The sequence below is a fragment of the Phocoena sinus genome, chromosome 13, assembly GCF_008692025.1.
Source record: "Phocoena sinus isolate mPhoSin1 chromosome 13, mPhoSin1.pri, whole genome shotgun sequence".
NCBI classification, from domain to species: Eukaryota; Metazoa; Chordata; class Mammalia; order Artiodactyla; family Phocoenidae; genus Phocoena; species Phocoena sinus.
In genome coordinates, this window is record NC_045775.1 from 35984355 (window position 1) to 36005877 (window position 21523).

Consider the following 21523-nt stretch of genomic DNA (forward strand, 5'->3'; position numbering starts at 1 on the left):
CATCATCTATGCCTCAAATATATTTTATTCTCTTAATTCATTTTTCCAATAATGTTTTTCAGGGAGAGGAGTGCATTCTGCTCGTTTAGATGACCTCGGTTGGTAGCATTTGTAACTCATGTATCTTTCCAACTGAAACTAAAGCAGGTTTAAGAAAACCTGGGTTCACACCATTGCTCAGCCAAGATCAATCACTCCCTCAAGCACTCTGAGGAAGCACACAAGGATATTCCCTTCAGTAACTATAGTTGGACAGGAAGAGGGAAACACTTCTCAATAAGGAGAAAGAAAGGTGATTGATCTGACATACCTACAAATATCCTCCTCAAAAATACAATTCATATTTGTTTTTAAAATAAAAGATTAAAATAATCATATGTTAACTTAGATAAATGAGGATCCCAAACCTCTGTGAACTTAGAAAATTTAAACAATCTAGTAAAAATATTTCAAATGTAGGCACAAGAAAGTTTATGAATCTAAAGGAAAGTCTCCATTCAAAAAGTTTTATAAGAATTAAAGTAGTTCAAACTATTGGGAAAGATATATGGTTTTCCTGAACAAATTCCACCAACTAGGACTCTTTACTCCACATAATTTTAGACTCTACCCAGAGCGCTCACTTTACGAGGAGGCAATTTCTTACTTTTTAAAAAGTATCATCTACTCAACCATTCACTCAACTGGCATTTAGGTTTTCATACCAGCCCTTCCTTTTATATTTTACCTGTTTTATATTCTTATTTTCATGTTTCCTAAATATACCAAGGGATGTAGATAATCCCTCAATAACTCTGCATTATTTCCTCTCACTTGCGCTAATTTGCTAAAATTCTAAGAGAGGACTTTTCCATTTGCACAACAGAGAAAAATACTAGCAAGATAAGCCATGAGGAAGTCATTATAAGAATCTTTTTTAAGGGCTGGCCAAATTTGCAGCCAGGAAAATTCTAGAATTCAATAAAAGTTTGATCATCCTATTGTTGAACACTTGGTTCAGTCTGATCTGACCTCTACATACCTTTCTTTGATTTCCTGAAGGGTTTTATTTATTCCTTATGAAACACTCCTCTACATCCTCCATCTCTGTAGTCATTTTCTTCTGTTAATTATTTATTTCTACCAGTTTATAATGACTTTCCCCAGACAAAAAACAAATTGACTGCACTAAAAAGAATCTTACTTTCTTATCTTACACTAAAGAAACTATATAGAATATATACAGCCATTTCCCTGTTACATGAAGAAAAGACTGTAGAATACATACTTTACTCTATTTCAGGACTTCCTGCAAAGGAGAAAGTACTTTTTAAAAACTGTAAAACAGCTGACAATCTCTTGTACTCTCAAGTTAACTTTCCAGCTTTCCTGTTTTTCCAGTTAAAACCTTCACTGATTAAAAAACTTGGTACCACTTTTTAAATATGTCCTTAATGCCAAAATCGATACCTAATTTTTAACCAAGAGCTAAGAATTTTTATAAAACAAGTACGGCATATTTACAAGTGTCTAATATGGAGGTGTTACGGTATTAAAAATAAGTATTTACAACAGGAGGACAGAAATCCTAGTTCTAATCCCAGCACTTCTGACAACTAGGTGTGGAACCTAAGATCAGCCACTGAATCTCTCTGGGCTCTCAGTTCCTTCATTAATATAATGTGAGCTTTCAACAAGGCACCTTTGATTCTACGATTCTAAGAAAAAAATGGCTTCAAGATAAAGTCCACTTTTCTACTAGTTTGAGCTACAACTATGGAAAGAATTACCTGAATTATTTCACGTTTACTAAGTAGTAAAAATGTAGTAACCAATTCAAGTCTAGATACCATGATAGGCTGAGAAAATGAAATTTACCTGATGAATAAACAAACATTTCAACAGGAGTACCAAAAGTCTTTTCATATCTGTGAATTGTGGACAATACTAACATGGCCAAAGATTTTCATGGAATGATGCAAACTTTCTGTGGTTCAAAAATACTAGGGTTAAAGGTTAACTCTTAGAGTTTTCAGAACTGGAGGATATGCAAAGAGTTAATCAACCAGCATATTGTTTTCACAAAAATTTTTCTAAAAAGGATTTAGAGACTTTTACAGCCAGAAACAATTAGGGAATACTTGTTTCACTATTTCCTTTAAACCAGAAGACAGCTATATATTTAAATAAAATTGCAATATGAAAGTCTGCTAAAAGCACTTTTTTTTGTTGTTTGTGCATTTTGTTTGTCACCCAATGTCATACTAACAACTCTGCATCTCATTCTAAAGCACATTATACGGCGAGATAAAATGAAAAAGACCATTTTTTGTTTCCCCAAGGGGGAAGTACTTCTGTTAAAAGCATCTTTTTATGAGACTACTCTTTCTGAATTACCAATAATGCAAACCAAAGAATTAGATACTGTACTCTAAAATTTAATATTTGTTCAATTCTTATTCATATCCTATAGACATCCCATGTGTACAGGTAAAAGTATGCTAAATGCTTAAATGTACTTAAGAACCTGAAAGATTGAACATTTCTGTCCTTCAATCAGTTGGCTGTCAGGTCATGAGCATTCATTTTGCAATAAAAGTTTTCCTGCCTTTCCTATTATTTTAACTCAGCTCAGTTAAGAAGAAATAAGACTGGTCCACAAAGAAAATGGTCTGATTGTATATATTTTATCTTTAATAAGGCTAAACTAATTTCAAACACTGTATGTATGTAAAATCAAGAACTAAAGAGTTTTTTGAAAAACTTAAAAACAATGAACTAGGGCTTCCCTGGTGGCGCAGTGGTTGAGAGTCTGCCTGCCGATGCAGGGGACACGGGTTCGTGCCCCGGTCCGGGAAGATCCCACATGCCGTGGAGTGGCTGGGCCCCTGAGCCATGGCCATTGAGCCTGCGCGTCCGGAGCCTGTGCTCCGCAGCGGGAGGGGCCACAACAGTGAGAGGCCCGCGTACTGCAAAAAAAAAAAAAAAAACAAAAAAAAAAAAAAACAAAAAAACAATGAACTATTTAAAACCACAATCACAACTCTGAATATCAAGATCAGAGATGAATTAAGAAATGAAATTAAGGGCTTCCCTGGTGGCGCAGTGGTTGGGAGTCCACCTGCCGACGCAGGGGACACGGGTTCGTGCCCTGGTCCGGGAAGATCCCTCATGCCACGGAGCGGCTGGGCCTGTGAGCTATGGCCACTGAGCCTGCACGTCCGGAGCTGGTGCTCCGCAACAGGAGAGGCCACACAGTGAGAGGCCCGCGTACCGCAAAAAAAAAAAAAAAAAGGAAATTAAGATGAAAGAAATCCATTATGTTTGTTTTTTAAACGTTTACCTAATACTTTACTACGACTTAATTCTATTTTCTCATAAGATCTAATAAGCATGTTTTCCCAAATAATCAGATGTGTGTAGAAACTGTTATACTGGATATCTAAACCACTATTAAATCTGTAAAAGGTAAAACCTAACCTTGAACATTTTTCTCCTTCTGATGTCCAACCAGTAATGGCCAGAAATAATGAGTTCTGATAGGAAAACCTTCTTCCTTCAGAGCCTTCATTAGAGCTTTTGCCAAATCTGAAAGAGACACCATAAAATATTACAAAGCTACCCCAGCAAAACTTACTTATGTGGGTTTTAATTACGAGAATATAGTACCCATATTTTTGGCTAGTAAAGCACAGTGGAGTGTGAACTGGAAAGGAGATGTGTGCATCTGGGCTTCCTTTAACTTCTTACAGTAGTCTTTAAGCTTCTCTGCAGGCTAGAAAAGAAAGGCACCACATCAGCTGAATCTGCAAATATCCTACCATTTGACCTTCTGCAAATATTCTACCACTTTTGAGATAAAAAATTTGAACTTCTCACCCTCTTTCCATCCAATAATCTTCCAACACAAAAACAAAGTTCTCTTAATATTTATAGTTGGTCTAATCTCATAATATGTTCTCTTATTTTAAAGAATATTGTTTCACTGCCAATTACATTGTCTACAAAGAAAAAATGGACTATGTAAATACCGTATTCATAGTCACACAGTGTCGTAAAAAGAAACTGCCAAAGTCACTCAGACTGTCTTCCCTTGATATAGGACATGCTAATAAAATCTGCAATGCTGTATCTTCCAATTTTTCTGTGACTAAAAGCAAAATGAGGTTCATTGTATCTGGAAAGAAAACAAAGACATCTTTTGTTACTGATTTGAACAATATTTCTACACTGCTACCAATATGAAAGACAAACTTATGAACTACAAATACCAAAAGGATTTATCTGCCTAAATAATAGTGAAATCCTTCCAAATCAAAACATTCCCACGTATTCATTCACTCAAGTTTTTCAGTTTATTAAGCTGACTTTAAAAGAATCCTATGTTCATCTACCACAATACCCTCTTGTTAAAGAATGCCCTTTCCATCATGTAAAAATAGTAATTCTTATTTTTAGAAAAATCATGAAAATAAAAATTGTAAAACTACCTGGAATATATCTTCTTTCATATGTAATTTTTTCCAAAATTTCTGAGACATATTGAGGATACCCAGCTTTACTGAAGCTAAAGATAATTTGCAATATATCACGATCCATAAGGTAAAGATCAGACTTCTCTACTTTCTCCAGGGTCTATAGACAGTTCCAGAAATTAGAAGAACAAGTTAGACACAAGTTTTTTTTTTTTATTAGAGCTAAATAAATTAAAATACCAAGATTTAAAAAAATTAGAAACACATACCATCTAAAGGTTTAAGACTTCTTTTATGAAAAAGAGAAACATTCTATTCCAACAATAACTGTTACATCAACACCAAAGTACTGAACTATAGTAAGAATTCTCCTTCAAGACTGTCTACAAGAGATATCTTTAAAAACATATAAACTACACTTTTCTGCATCCTGCAAAATGTAGCACAGTTTATACAAATGATTTTAAAGTATGTTTATTTATATAAGTCACACCTGTTTAACATGGTCAATGTCACCCTTCTCAGCATATGCATTCAACAGTGCTAGGTATGTGTCTGGACCAGGCTCAATTCCAGCCTCTTTCATCACTGTGAGAATATTTTCTGCATTCTCCATATCTCTGTAAGTTAATTCAAAGAAAATAAAATAGATTACCATAATACTGCCAAATGTCATATCATTTAATCTAGAATGTATTACTTACGCTTACTAAAATTCTTAAGTACCATTTAGAATCATAACATCAGAAAAGAATAAATACATATTAAACTGGTAACAGATTTCTGAAATAATAAAGATCATAAACATCTCAAATTTTTATAGGTAACTTTTCCAAAATAGAAACCAAATTAAATAATAATTACATAGACATTAAATAACGTGCCCTCTTTCACTTGGTATGTTGTGACTTAAATTTACCTTTTTAGGAAAGAATAACATTTAGTAAATTATTCTTCAAAAATAAATATTTTCCAGGTCACTAGCAGAGTAGTTAATAAACTTTACAAAGTCAGTTACTTTGGATCAAGTCCAATTTTTAAAACTGAAATCTTCAAATAAAAGTTTGATGAAACAGATAAATTTAAGAATAATTTATTTTAAGATGTGCATGTTCTACCACACACACTCAAGATTTTTTTTGAGAGGTAGATAAACATAGTTTAAGAATTTTCCACAATAATTTTCTGTAATTTAAATCTCACTTGAGAATAAAACCTTAGGTGGAACATTACCCAGCTCTTGCATGCCCTGTAACAAGAGCACTGAATACTGCCTCTGTGACTGGAAGATCCTTAGTTTTCATAAATCCAAGAATCTTGCTGCAACAAAAGAGAAATAAAAATACTTCTTGGAAATACACATGAAAAACACCTTTTACAACATGTGCACACAAAATTCCACTCCCTGAAGTTCTATCAATAGTCTTGAAGTACTCTTGTTAAAAACAGTAGGTAAGTTTTAAAAATCTGATTGTTTCTTCTGTACTAATTAACCTTTAAAAAGCATAAAGTTTAGTGATTCATTTCATTAAATATGAGATTGTACATTTCAATTTATTCCTTATTTCCTAAACCCTCCATCCAAAAGTATTAATAAATTTTACATGAGCAGAGAAATGTCATAACTAATTTTATACAAATCACTGAAAAAAGAGAATATTATCAGTTTTATAAATGAATACAGTGTAAATGGTTAAGAACATTTACTTTTGGAAACAGCAATTAAAAAAAAAGTAAAGCCAGCTTTGTACCTCAACAATTTTAAACTTCTGCTCCAGTAAATGAAATTTTTAATTAAAACAGCAATTTTCAATTACATTTCCCCTTTTACAAAATTTTATATTTTATCTAAGTCATATGACCAAATTTGCTAGGTTAAAATACTTCTGAAATAATTTTCTTACTAAGTAGAAACTTAGAAAAAAAAGAATGAAAATATTCTAGGTTTACAAGACTTACAAATTTGTTGGCTTAAACATACATTTATAGAACTACATACCTGGCACCTTCAATATCTCCCATATTACAATAAGCAGCAATCAACCTTTGGTATGTCACCTGTCAATGAAATGGACCAGTTAATACTGCCTAAAAAATTTTTTTTTCTGGGTAAAAATAAAAGTGGATATGACCAATAAACATTTATAATAGCAACTACTTACTCGATTTGGTTGAATGTTTGCTTTCTCCATTTTTTCCAAGAAGTCAGTTGGTGAAAATTTATACTCATTTTGAAGGTAGACTTTAAGCAAAGCATTATAGTGACTTACATCATACACAGTACCTACAAATGAAATTTAAATCAAATTTTTAGAAGATCACTTAAAGTCATACCCTTTAACACAACTGAAATATGTGCACTTAAATGTAACAAACAAGGAGGGTAAAATGATCACTTCAGCATTATACCCCATATTTAGACCCACCTATATAGAAATTCTGCCAGAACAGAGGAAACTAAGTATACAAGAGAGTAATTACTGAATTAATGGACAGTTACAAGTAACTGCCTATTCAAGGATTAAAAGTTCTCTTACTTATGAAGCATAGTACTCCCTTCCTGTTAGAAAATGCTGACAAGACCCCTGTATTTTTTTAACATATTTATTGGAGTATAATTGCTTTACAATGCTGTGTTAGTTTCTGCTTTATAACAAAGTGAATCAGCTATACATATACATATATCCCCATATCTCCTCCCTCTTGAGTCTCCCTCCCACCCTCCCTATCCCACCCCTCTAGGTGGTCACAAAGCACCAACCTCATCTCACTGTGCTATGCGGCTGTTTCCCACTATCTATTTTACATTTGGTAGTATATACATGTCCATGCCACTGTCTCACTTCTTCCCAGCTTACCCTTCCCCCTCCCCGTGTCAAGTCCATTCTCTACATCTGTGTCTTTATTACCATCCTGCCCCTAGGTTCTTCAGAACCATTTTTTATTTTTTTAGATTCCATATATATGTGTTAGCATACGGTATTTCTTTTTCTCTTTCTGACTTACTTCACTGTGTATGACAGTCTCTAGGTCCATCCACCTCACTACAAATAACTCAATTTCATTTCTTTTTATGGCTGAGTAATATTCCATTGTACATATGTGCCACATCTTTATCCATTCATCTGTCGATGGACACTTAGGTTGCTTCCATGTCCTGGCTATTGTAAATAGAGCTGCAATCAACACTGTGGTACATGACTCTTTTTGAATTATGGTTTTCTCAGGGTATATGCTTAGTAGTGGGATTGCTGGGTCATATGGTAGTTCTATTTTTAGTTGTTTAAGGAACCTCCATACTGTTCTCCATAGTGGCTGTATCAGTTTACATTCCCACCAACAGTGCAAGAGGGTTCCCTTTTCTCCACACCCTCTCCAGCATTTATTGTTTGTAGATTTTTTGATGATGGCCATTCTGATGTGGGGTGATACCTCAATGTAGTTTTGATTTGCATTTCTCTAATGATTAGTGATGTTGAGCATCTTTTCAGGAGTCTGTTGGCAATTTGTATATCTTCTTTGGAGAAATGTCTAGTTAGGTCTTCTGCCCATTTTTGGATTGGGTTATTTTTTTGATATTGAGCTGCATGAGCTGCTTATAAATTTTGGAGATTAATCCTTTGTCAGTTGCTTCATTTGCAAATATTTTCTCCCATTCTGAGGGTTGTCTTTTCATCTTGTTTATGGTTTCCTTTGCTGTGCAAAAAGCTTTTAAGTTTCATTAGGTCCCATTTGTTTATTTTTGTTTTTATTTCCATTTCTCTAGGAGGTGGGTCAAAAAGGATCTTGCTGTGATTTATGTCATAGAGTGTTCTGCCTATGTTTTCCTCTAAGAGTTTTATAATAGTAAGACCCCTACATTTAAAGTGGCTGAAAGATTTTTCCTTATAAAGCAGTCCTTGCCACATTACAGATACCCTGAGATGGATGAATTGTGACTGCAGTTGTTATATACAGGTAGGACTGTGCTAACAATTTTGCTTATTTACTAACCAGGCTACTCAGTGTTTGAAGGCTCCATTTCCACTCCATTTCTAGTTGCTGAACACCATTTCTAGTCTGCTATTGTTAATTACCTGTATTCCAATGCCCTTTGTTTTCTATGTTTTTTGTTTTTGTTTTTGTTTTGCAGTACGCGGGCCTCTCACTGCTGTGGCCTCTCCCGTTGCGGAGCACAGGCTCCGGACACGCAGGCTCAGCGGCCATGGCTCATGGGCCCAGCCACTCCGTGGCATGTGGGATCCCCCCGGACCAGGGCACGAACCCGTGTCCCCCGCATCGGCAGGCGGACTCTCAACCACTGCGCCACCAGGGAAGCCCTCTTTCTATGTTTATCTTGCCTAAGGCCATATCAATTAAGGTTACCACTCAGCCTTACTATACCAACGCACAACATGACATCAGGGTTACCATATCAATACAGTGCTAACATGTTTTACTAAATTGTCAGGAATTAAATTTTATATCTTTATTCAACTGCCTGTGGCTACACAGGCCTGTGGTGTCAGTTTGACCTTCAAAGCAGTAGAGTCCTGTTCTATTAAATGAAAACTTGTTTTTAACCTTAGACATGTAGTGTATTTACTATGTTTCAGGCACTGTACTAAGTGTTCTGCATACAGAGGTTGAATTACTCTTCACAACAGCTTTCAGGAAGGTACTGTTATCATCCCCATCTTACAGATTAGGAAAACTGACTCTTCCATTTACCCAAGGCCACAAGGCTAGTATGTGACCATAAATTTGAATGTAGGTAGTCTGCCTTGAGAGCCCAATCTCTTAACCATTGTAATACTTTATACAGGGCCTTATAGGAAACCATATGCAAGTCCACATCTGTAATATAATTATGCAACAGGGTTACCATGTAGTGTCTGAGAACTTTCAAAAAACCATCAACTCAAGCTGAACTCTAACAATGGTCGGCTACAGCTCTAAGGCTGAGGAAGTTATATTCTATAATTTTATAAAGGTATTTACTCTAGTGTGCTGGAAAAGCTGAGGAAACTGCTGAAAATCCAGATAAGTAACATCTACTCTGGATTTTCATACAGATTTTAGTCAAGATCAATGTTAACATAACTCAACTGGGTTTCATTTCTTTATTTCTGCCACATTGACATTATTCTACAGATGACAAAAACGTTTCTGTGAACTTCAGTAAAAATTTTATCCCCATATTTACTATTATGTCTAGTTAATTTCATGGGTCATTTCTTGAAGAATCATTTTTTAAAAATACATAGTGCATCTTTCATAGAGTGAATTAAAATCTTTAAAATTTAAATTAAAAACTCAAAGTTTAGGGACATAATCCTAAAATATCTTACTTTAATAATCAAAAGCTATATAATAGCATTTCCTTATGTACCTTACCATATACCCTTATACCTCTAATACTATCTCATGACTCTGGCTCTGCTGTCCATTACTTTTAATGTTTTAATATTATGTTCTTGTTCAATCTCGTTATGTAATAATTTTGTAAATTGTCATCCACTTACATTTATCTTATACTTAATTTTGTTCAAACCTGAAAGAATATCCTAAAATATTACTATTTTAGATAAAAGCCAGGTTTCTTGCTAGATTAGTGCTCATCCATTGGTGTATTTTGGATAATTATTCTCTCTTCCATGTATTACCTTGTGCTTGCCCACAGTAAAAGTTACCTGCCACTTTTCTGTCATCTCACAGGGCTTTTTATGTGTAGTTATGTTAATTAGCTTGACATTTTACTGTTCAAGAAAAATACGGTGTCATCTGAAAACTTTAAGATGTCATTATATAGTTCCCTTCATTAAGATTATATAAATATATTAAATGTGGATCTGTCCTTAATACCAATACTTAAAAACATGTTTGCACTTTTTTGTTCAGAGTAGTTTTTATCCCTCCCTACCTTTGTCTCTAAACCAGAGTTCTAGTGATCAAGGTTTTTTGCAATCCCAAATAGATTAACAGCCTTTGTAAGAAATAGTTTTCTAAAAAATTTACATCTATCTTTTTCCAAAATGTGATTATTTTCTTAGAGAATTTTTTTTAAGTTAGATTTGACTGACTGGCCCCAAGAGTAGAACTGGGTGTCTGGGGAACATAGGTCAAAGCCTTTCACTATAAACTTTATTGAACCTTTTGCATTTGAACCATGTTAATACTAATAGATTTACTATGTAATGAAGTAGAATTTGTATTTTTTTGAAGTCAAGTTAAATTTGCTTGAACATTTTCTACAATTTCAACTATTACTACTTTAGTACCCAACATGTGCAAAACACTGGAAGGTTCATGACAAAGATCTAAATATGAATAAGATAAGATCATCAGCCTCCAAGAGAAGAATATCTATTAAAAAGACAAATTCAGGGACTTCCCTGGTGGCGCAGTGGTTAAGAGTCCACTTGCCAGTACAGGGGACACAGGTTCGATCCCTGGTCCAGGAAGATCCCACATGCCGTGGAGCAACTAAGCTCGTGTGCCACAACTGCTGAGACTGCGTGCCACAACTACTGAAACCCACATGCCTAGAGCCCGTGCTCCGCAACAAGAAAACCCACAATGAGAAGTCCACACACCACAACACAGAGTAGCTGCCACTCACTGCAACTAGAGAAAGCCCGCATGCAGCAAAGAAGACCCAATGCAGCCAAAGAAAAAAAAAAAAGACAAATTCACAATTCTAATGCAGGAAACTGATGAGACACTAATTGGGACTGGAGGTAAAACTCTAGAAAGCAGGGATTTAAATTATAGCTTGAAAAATGGATTGACTTAAAGAGTAAGAAACAAAAGAACACTCCAGAAAAGATAAATAACCTGAATAAAAAAACTTAAGGAGACATATATTATCATGATGTGGCCAAGAAGTACACCAGAAGTAATTCTATTTTAAAAAATTTAGGGTTTCCCTGGTGGCACAGTGGTTGAGAGTCCGCCTGCCGATGCGGGGGACACGGGTTCGTGCCCTGGTCCGGGAAAATCCCACATGCCACAGAGTGGCCAGGCCCGTGAACCATGGCCGCTGAGCCTGCGCGTCCGGAGCCTGTGCTCCGCAACAGGAGAGGCCACAACAGTGAGAGGCCCGCGTATCACAAAAAAAAAAAAAAAAAATTTAGCATATGGCAACATTGAAATGAGAGCCTATCATTTCCAGACTAAAGGGGACTAAAGAATCCCCTTTAGTCTGGAAAACGCAGTTCCAGTCTCGGATCTGTCACAGCTCATTCTGTAACTTTGGACATATTACCTAAGCTAAAAAATCTCTTACAGCTTAAAAAAAGTCTGTGAACAAGAGTCACGGTAGCAATCTACCAGGTTTCTAACAATATTAATTCAACAACTAGTTAACAAGTGTAATAAGTTCAAAGCATTATTCTATTGGCAAAGAGAAAAACAAAGATGTTATGAATTCTACTCTCACAAAGGATATACAGTATAGAGAGAAGACATGTTTGTGAACAATTATAATAGAAAGTAATGCGTGTCTATCTTTCTATTGAGGTATTAATGTTATGACTACTATGTAAGGGCTCTTTTCTATTTTAGAATATAACCATTCTCACAAATATTTCTCCCAGTTCAACAAGTGTTTTTAAATTATGTGACTTACTGACATATAGATATTTCTAGTTTGCTTTGTTAAGATTTTCTTAAATCAGGAATGAACACTGAATTTTATCAAATGATCTTTTAAACTATTTTATTTTTTGAATAGGTACTATTCATAGCCCCAAAATGAAAAAGTATAAAAGAGTATAGGATAATCAACTATAATTTTTTTTAAAAGTATAGAGTAAAAATTGTATCTAGTGTTTATCATCCTTCCAGAAATATTTTAATATCATATGCACATACACATATAAACATTTTTCTTCAGAATGGTATCAAATTATACACTCTGTTCTGCATCTTAATTTTTAATTATATTTTGGAGAAAACCCCACATTAGTATATGAAGAACTCCATTCTTTTAATGGTTGCACCGTATTCCATTTTACAGACACTCCATAACTTATTTAACCAAACCTCTAGTGAGGGACATTAGAGTTGGTTCCAATTTTTACTTTTGCAAACAAGCTACAATGAAGAATATCCTTTTGCACGTGTGAGTATATCTATCTAAACTCTAACAGACTATGTTGTACACCTCAAGTTAATATAATATTGTAAATCAACTGTATGTCAAAAGGAATTTTTTTAAGTATAAACATATTAAAACACTGAAATGCTTGATATGTTAATAAATTCTAACAAATAGAAATGCTTGGTCAAATAGTATGTGCACTTATAACTTTGACAGACTAAATGTCTTTCTACTTCGTTCTTTTTAACTTACCCTAAAAGTAATACTTGTTATGAAAAATTATTTTATTCTTAATGCCCCTAGATGTCACTATAACTCACCAAATAAGTCATATCACAAAAAAATATGAATCAAGTAAAACCCTTCCATAAAACTGAACTACAGCATTTATGAAAAGAAATTCTTTTTTACTAAAAGAAAAAGTATCTACACCCTTTATACACATCATATATTCATACAATCATACCCAATTTCTGAAGTTTGTCCCATATCCTATGAGCAAATTCTGTTCTCTCTGAGAGCTTTAGTTCAGGCAAGAGAGAACCACAGCTGCGCAGCAGAAGCAAGGCTTGATTACCACCTCGGCTACCTATGAAAACAGGTTAACGTATAATATTTAACATAGTATCAATACCATGCAGATAAATATCAAAACTTAAGTTGAAATCTGTAAATATTTTAAAATCTCCTGCCTCACTAAAGATAATATTAAAAGAGTACTCATACATCAGAAAAATCCTATCCCAATCAACAAGTATCACTTACAATGTTACTACAAGTTTTTAAAACTGATCTGTTTTCTTAGGGAAGCTAAGATTATAAATCTATACAATCTGCAAGACTACGAAGAACCTAGTGTTCACTGCAATAGAAAGGCTAAACTTCTCAGTATCTTATGAAAATAGTACAAAGCAGTACAATTAAAACCCAAGAATATCCAACTTAGATTTATAATCCTCTACAAAATATTAACTTCCTTCTCCCTTTATCCACATGTCTCTGAAAACTGACTTTAAAACAAAAACAAACCACTTATTTCATGATTCCATTTATACAAAGTATCCAGGATAAGCAAATCTACAAGGAAGTACACTAGTGGTTGCCTAGGGCTGGAAGGGATGGAGGTCTAGGGACTGATGTTTAGGAGTATGGAGGTTTCTTTTGGGGGTGATAAAAATGTTCTAAAATTGACTGCAGTGATAGCCATACAACTCAATAAATCAAAGAGAGAAAATGATAAAAACTGTCTTTAAATGCAAATTATTACTGATACTTCTTTAGTATCCTTCATCATTAGATTCTACAGCTTAATGTGACTGAAATCATGGATGGGCTTTGGGAAGCTGGTGAATGCTCTCAAACTATATACAAAATTATGTGTGTGGCTTGCACGTGGGCTTTTGTGTGATTAGGGTTTTTTTTTGGGGGGGGTGTTGAGGGCAAGTTTCTATCAGATTATCAAAGTTGCATAAGTGACTCAAATAAATTTTAATAGCTAAGTGAAAATGAAAGGGAAACAGTGATTATCAGTCTTTCTGGGAATTTGTCATATGTGATTATCTTAGGGAAAGCAGACACTATACAATAGAAGATAAGAAAAACTAATATCTTCCAAGAAAATTTACCACTCAAAGTGATTCCTTCATAAACTGTGGGAAAAGACCATTTTTATTTGCTGATTTTGAAATAAACATGCAAAACAAAATGTTTTACTCAAAACTTTGCTCTGATGAGTTGGAAAAACAGATCACAATCATAACATAAAATCATGAATAGAAATAACAAAATTTGAAGTATCAAATAATGTGCTCTATAATGAGCTTACCACCAAACCAGTACTTAAGTTCAACTTTTTGAACAGAAAATCTTGAAATACCTGAGTGGCAGGTGTTATCAAAGACTTTTTGTAGAAGAGTCTTAGGGATGCGGCCAGTTCTTCGAACAGAATTATCTAGCCTCGTTAGAGCCCAATCAAACTGACTGGTATTCCTTCTATGAGAAGAAGTGGCCTCCTCTTGAAGATAATTCTTTTTTTCAGCAGCAATGGCATACAGCCTGGCTTGGCTCAGTAGCTCTCTACAAAATGAAAGACAATTAGAAATAAACTATGTCAACTACTAACCACATAGGTCATCTTTGTGAGTAAAATTTATACAAAGCTTTCTTATTAGTTACTAAATACCTAAATTCATAGCACAATACAAAAATGCACAGAGAAGTATAAATTGGTAGGGAAGAAAGTTTAGACCTTTGCTTTAAATGAAGTCACATGCACATAAATTGCATGCAAATTAACCTCTTGAATAACTGTTTGACAATGTCTGGATAACTTTTCACATGGAATCAACTCAAACTAAGACAATAATACAGTATGTTTTAAGTGTTTTTAAATCTCCCTTAACCAAAACCAAGTCAGTGAAGGAAAATGAAGATTATGCTACAAAGCTCTTCTCACCTCTACAAATGAGACAAGAGATCTAAAATATATCTAAAATTCTGAAGAATTCTAAAGCATTCTTCAAATGCTTTCCAGGTGTTGCTTATGAATTATTAAGAAGACCAATTTCCAAGTTAAAATTATACATTTTAAAGGATCATTAACAATGAAAGAATTTCCCATCTTTCTAAATAAATCTGAAACATTTTATACTGATGTTTCAACTCTCAATTCATATGTCAAAATGCTAACTGTATACTTTTCTAATCATTTTAACAACTGCAACCAACAAATATAAAACTAGATTTCTGCTGTTAAACATCATTAATTTGGGGAAAGTCAAAAGGAAAAAAAATTAAGGTCAGACTAGTATATGTGTGTTTACAAAAAGCAAACAACCTTTAAACCATTCAACATTTTAATAAAACAGGTCTAGCATGCAGACCAAATGCTCCAAAACGTGAAATCAGAGGTATTCTACGCTGTAGAAATAGGCTCTACCTGATTTACAAACATCAAACTTAGAAATAATCCTTATGTGTGAAGGAAACCCTGTCATAAATCTTTGAATTGAATTTAAACTCTTTCTGTGCATTCAAATCTCACACAAAATTATCTAATTCTCAGAGATTTACATCTTTACCCCAAATATCTTAGACTTTTCAGAAGTAGCCAGTAAGTATAACTAAATAATACTAAGTATATAGTAACTAACTATAATGTAAAAACACTCTACTTACTAATTTGAGAATGCGTTTAGGATGACAATCACATTTTTCTAGCATGTGCACATTTTTTACCAAAATTACCAAAATCAATATTTACATACTAGTGAGTTTAAAAATAAAATTGTTGACTTCCTATCCTATGTTATTAACCTGGAAAACCAGTCACAAAACTGAATGATTAAGTACCTGATGTTACATTAAAGAAAGCTACACCAGTAGTTTCACAACAAGGTTATGTAAAACACAGAGGCAGTAACTGATATTCGACTAGAAATTCTACCACTGTGACCTGGGACAAATCACAACCACTCTGGCCATAAATGATTCCACCTATGTAAATCAGTAGACTGGAAAACAATGGAAAAAGTCAAAATAGTAACTAAACAAGACAATGTCTTATCTTGTTTAGTTAAGAAGCCTAATGATCAGCACTTGTAGATGGCTAATTGATTAAAGTTAGTTAAATGAACTGAATTAATTAAATGCTAGATTTTTACCTATAAACCACAGAAGATACATGCCTACATATACTTATCCCTTATTTTCAAAAAAGTTTTCTCTGGCTGTTTGTCTGGCTGTTACTAACCTATGCCCTTGTTAGTCAGGCAAACACAAAATATTATTTTAAATCACCTAGAACAATGTGTCAGGTTCAGGAGAGTGTGCAATAATATTGTTCAACAATGAAAGCTAAATAACATAAGAGATTTCAAAATTGTAGTGAAGTGTATTTGTCAATGTTTTTTACACAACCCAAATCTGATAAACTGTGAAGGGGCATAAAAATAAAACCTCTGTTTAAAATGCAGTTTCAAAATGTAAGATCAGGGACCTCCCTGGTAGTCCAGTGGGTAAAACTCTGCGCTCCCAATGCAGGGGGCCCGAGTTCGATCCCTGGTCAGGGAACTAGATCCCGCATGCATGCCGCAACTAAGAGTCCACATGCCACAACCAAGACCCTGTGCAACCAAAATAAATAAATAAATATTAAAAAATAAAATAAAATGTAAGATCAAACAAACACAAATAAAATCCAGGCAGAAAACAGACATTAATAAACCAGCACTGCATACTGAACATTCTAAAGCTAATTTTTCTCACAAAATAAATCTTTAATGCTGCTAAGTCTCCTTCACGTGTGTTTGGCTTTAATTAGTTAAGTCAAAATATGAATCTACTATAAAATAAACTGGGGAGGGGAAGAGTTACATATTTAAATCAAAGGATTCTTCACTCTTCAAAAGGATTCTCCAGGGCTTCCCTGGTGGCGCAGTGGTTGAGAGTCCACCTGTCGATGCAGGGGACACGGGTTCGTGCCCCGGTCCGGGAAGATCCCACATGCCGCGGATCGGCTGGGCCCGTGAGCCGTGGCCGCTGAGCCTGCGCGTCCGGAGCCAGTGCTCCGAAATGGGAGAGGCCACAACAGTGAGAGGCCCACGTACCACAAAAAAAAAAAAAAAAAAGGATTCTCCAGTGCTTCCTCACATGGCAGCACTTTCTACATTTCTTATTTGACACAGAATTTATTTTTAAATTCACTTGAACACACCCTGAAGGAAAAAGGGTGTGTTCACAGCCTAGAACGATAGGTATGTTGTGATAGAAAGGAAAGGAAAGAACAAGTGCAGGGGTTAAGGTGGGTCCATGCAAGGCAGGAACCTAACCATCAGGCCTGAACAAGCTGGAATGCACTGCCTCCAAAACCTGATGACCAATGATGTAAACACATAAGGGAAAATTATTTTATCATTTCACCCAAGTGTCATAAATGGCTCCTTTACATTTTTGAGTTAAATTTCTCAGGTTCCCTCCTGAGACTCCAGCACTAGCAACCAACTTCCAGGTTACCCATGAATTTTCTCTGGCAAAATCTGGCATTTAAAAAGTTATTTTTCTCAGGTTTTGTTGTTTTTTATAATGGGTGCTAGTGTTTTTTGACTCTTGAGTGAAAAAAATAATGATTTTATAGTTGAGCGTCCATATTTCAAAAAGGTACAAGGCCTAGATTATTATTAGATTATTATAAACAGGCTTCCATGGGTTCCCTAATTAATAGGCTCCCCTATTAAGCCTGTCACTTTTAAAAATCAATGCCTTACTTTTTCAAGGCATTTTTAAGTTTACAGAAAAACTGTCCAGAAAGTACGGAGTTCCCATGTATTAGACCCTCTTCCCCCTCCACCTAATTTCCTCTATTAACATTCTGTATTAGTGTGGTACATTTGTTACAAATGATGACCAATATTGATACATTTTTATTAGCTAAGGTCTATAGTATGCAAAAATGTTCACGCTCTGTGTGTACATATCTATGGGCTTTGACAAATACATGACATGCATTACAGAACCACAGAGTATTTCACTGCCCTCAAAATGCCCTGTGTTCCACCTACTCATCCCTTCCCCCTCCTCCTGAACCCCTAGCAACCACTTTTTACTTGTCTTGTTTCGCCTTTTCCAGAATGTCATATAGTTGAATCATACAGGATGTAATCTTTTTCAGATTGGCTTCTTTCACCTAGCAATACACATTTAAGGTTCCCCTGTGTCTTTTCATGGCTTGATAGTTCATTTCTTTTTAGTGCTGAATAACATTCCACTGTATGGATGTACCACAATTTGCTTATCAGTTCACCTACTGAAGGACATACTAGTTGCTTCCAATTTTGGGCAATTATGAATAAAGCTACTGTAAACATGTATGTGCAGGTTTTTGTGTTGACAGAAATCTTCAACTCATTTGGGTAAATATCTAGGAGTGTGACTGCTGGATCATATGGTAAGCTTATGTTTATTTATCTTTGTAAGAAACCGTCACACTATCTTCCAAAATGACTGTACCATTTTGCATTCCCACTAGCAATAAATGAGAGTTCCTATTGCTCCACATCTCACCACAGATGCCATAGGTGTTTTAGCCATTCTAACATGCATGTAGTGGTATCTAACTGTTTGCAATTCCCTAATGACATATGATATGAGCATCTTTTCATATGCTTACTTGCCTTCAGTATTTCTTTGGTGAACTGTTCAGATCTGCTAATTTCTCAACTAGGTCATTAAGTTTTCTCATTGAGTTTTAAGAGTTCTTTGTATGTTTTGGATAGTCTCAGTGTTTATTTCTTTCAAGTCAACTTTTTATTGAACTGTTATTCATTCCTTTTAAACTCTGAATATACACCAAACTAATCACATACATTTTTAAAACTCTCCCTTCCCTATTCTCTTCTTCCTTTTTCACTGCTATTATGAGCCAATTTGGCATCACTTTAGAGCTATCAGAGTTTAAAGATACAGCAATAGAACAGGTATAGTCAGTAGCTAATGTTTATTATGCATTTAAGACATGCAAGGTAATAGAAAATTAGGACTATAATCTTGACTTTACAGATAAGAAAAGTGAAATAGCTTGCCCAAAGTCACAGTAAAAGCTAGTTAAATGACAGGACCTGTACCTGTACATGGGTAATTTCATTCTGAAATGAGCTCAACATGGCGGAAGGGCATCAAGGAAACTTATCTGGCTGCAACAGGCAGTTTACACTGGAAAGTGGTAAAAATTAAACCTAGGCAGGGAATGTGAGACGAGATAAGGGAAAGTCTACAATGGCTGATAACGACAGGATTTGGATTTTATGACATGCTTATAAAATACAAGACTGATTTTCACAATGCTGCTCTCACAGCAGCATATTTTGCTGAACTATTCTGTAGGCAATAGGTATCCAAATTTCTCTTATGTTCTCACCAATCCCTTATTTTAACTATTCTACTTGAGTTTTCTTTATTTAGTCTGTTGATATGGTTGATTACATCAACTGACTATTCAAACCTTGAACCAGGCTTGCACACCTGGAATAAACCCAACTTGGTTGCAGTATATAATTATTTTATACATTTTATGTATGCACTGATTCCAATTAAGTTTTAACATGTTAAAAATTCAAAAAACAATGACTCCTCCTAAAAGTGGTTGGTATTCCTTTCAAATTTCTTCACTGCTACTGACTACACCATCTTTAACATTGTTCCCTCAAGCTCAAAATCTTAGGATAATTGCTCAATCCCTCTCATCCTTCACAGCACATCTGTTGAGCCCTCAGATACCTCTTTATTTCCGAGTTCCTTGTTCAATCCAGAACACATGGATTTTTCCAACAAAACTCATATTAGTTTCTCAGGCTTCAGCTTTTCTTCATACAACTGCCAGATCAATCTCCCCCAAAACCGTCTCATGCCACTGCGTCTTTAGGATCCTATAACTGTTTTTTTTTACTTTTATCACAACACCTAAATTCTTTCATTTATTGATTCAAAGAAGATTTATTAAGCACCTTCTATGTATAAAGCACTGTGCTAGGATCAGCCTTTCTACTTATCTAGTAAGTAAACCTGATAATCAATTAGTTAAACTTAAAAAACAAAACCCGAGTTGTGTTAAGTTCTAGGACTCCAATCAAACAACAGTAGGGTTCTACTTTGGATTAAATGTACAAAGATGATGACACTCAAAATTTTTAACTAAGGATTAAAAGCAGCAGCCATACAGATATCAGAGGATGAGTATTCTAGGCCAAGTGGAACAGTCAGTACACCAAGTGTGTGAGCAACAGATGGTATGACATTGGAGAGGAAGGCTGGGCTAGATCATGGAGGATTGTGAAGGTAAGGAGTCTGGATTTTATTCTAGATACAGATTTCATTCCAAGTACAAAACTGTTATATAACCCTACTGAAGGTTTTGTAAGCAGGGGTTGTGGTATGATCTATTTCTGTTTAGAAAAGATCAGTCTAGCTGCAGGGTGGACCAAAAATTAGAAAGCAGCAAGAATTTAATAGAGATACCATTTAGGTAGCTGTTGCAGCAGTCCAAATGAGAGACTGAAGCTTAGAGGGTGGGCGCGGAGATGACAATCACCAAGGCTCCCACCTGATTTAACTGCAAATTCCAGGCAACAAGTCTTGCCAGTACAATTTGTTAATTCTCACTTCCATGTAATAGAGAAAAATTCATGTAAAAGAGCCCTACAGAGTCTTAATTAATCCTCTGTATACATCTTAACGTATTATGTATCATTTTCGTAACACTTGATAAGCACAATCTTAGAGACAAAAACAGAAGGCTCCATGGCATAGTGGAAACACACCAGCTTTCAGAGTGTGGGCTTGAATGTAAAAATGTAAAATGGTTATTGGGATAAGGAGGGGAAATTTTGGCAATTACTCCTAATTTTGGTCCTTAAAATTCTTTAGAGTCAAATTTAACAGGAATATTTTATGTTAAAAAAAATTAAGAATTTCCAACATGGCCCCTAACTGTAAAGTCTATATTATAAGGAGAAAAGAAAGAAGCTTAAGAACAGAAGAGCTTGTACTGAGAAGTCTAGTATTCCAAATTTGCTAACACCAGACTCAATAGAAACCTAGATTCCAATAAGAAATGTCTAACATACTCTTTTTATATCTGTTGCCATGTTTCCTGGGAACTATCACTAATTATAAGCCAAAAGTCTCTAATTATATGGAAAAAAAAAGGATAAACAGTTAGCCATTATGCAAAATTTAGGTCATTCAAGACATTCTCATTGCAAGGGAAAAAAAACAAACAAACAGACTGTACTGATTTCAGGCTCTGCCATTTCTAAGATATGTTAACTTTGGCCAAGTTACCACAACTCTCTCTAAGCCTGTAAAATCTCAGAGATAATAGTACTCACCTCACAGGAATATCACAAAGACTGAGATAATGCAGTGTTTCCCAAAATATTGCACTTCTGCCAGGAAAATGGTTTTAGATAGCATGTAGACAAAGACTTTCTAT

General features: G+C 34.8%; 1 protein-coding gene across 3 annotated transcripts in view; it reads right to left on the reverse strand.

Annotated features, from left to right (window-relative positions):
- The window catches only part of LRPPRC (leucine rich pentatricopeptide repeat containing), a 106691-nt gene that overhangs the window by 77854 nt on the left and 7314 nt on the right, over positions 1-21523 (reverse strand). For 2 of the 3 annotated variants that reach the window (XR_004352827.1, XM_032652711.1), the window contains exons 2-11: positions 14414-14613; positions 13004-13126; positions 6617-6738; positions 6454-6512; positions 5688-5774; positions 4948-5074; positions 4470-4614; positions 4011-4156; positions 3649-3754; positions 3460-3567 (exon numbers count right to left, since the gene is read on the reverse strand). Coding sequence is in view for 2 of the 3 variants with exons in the window: in XM_032652711.1 (XP_032508602.1) it covers positions 3460-3567; positions 3649-3754; positions 4011-4156; positions 4470-4614; positions 4948-5074; positions 5688-5774; positions 6454-6512; positions 6617-6738; positions 13004-13126; positions 14414-14613 (1223 nt within the window). In the remaining variant the exon portion in view is untranslated. The remainder of the gene's footprint in view (positions 1-3459; positions 3568-3648; positions 3755-4010; positions 4157-4469; positions 4615-4947; positions 5075-5687; positions 5775-6453; positions 6513-6616; positions 6739-13003; positions 13127-14413; positions 14614-21523) is intronic. The other variant, XM_032652712.1, reaches the window with a different exon arrangement.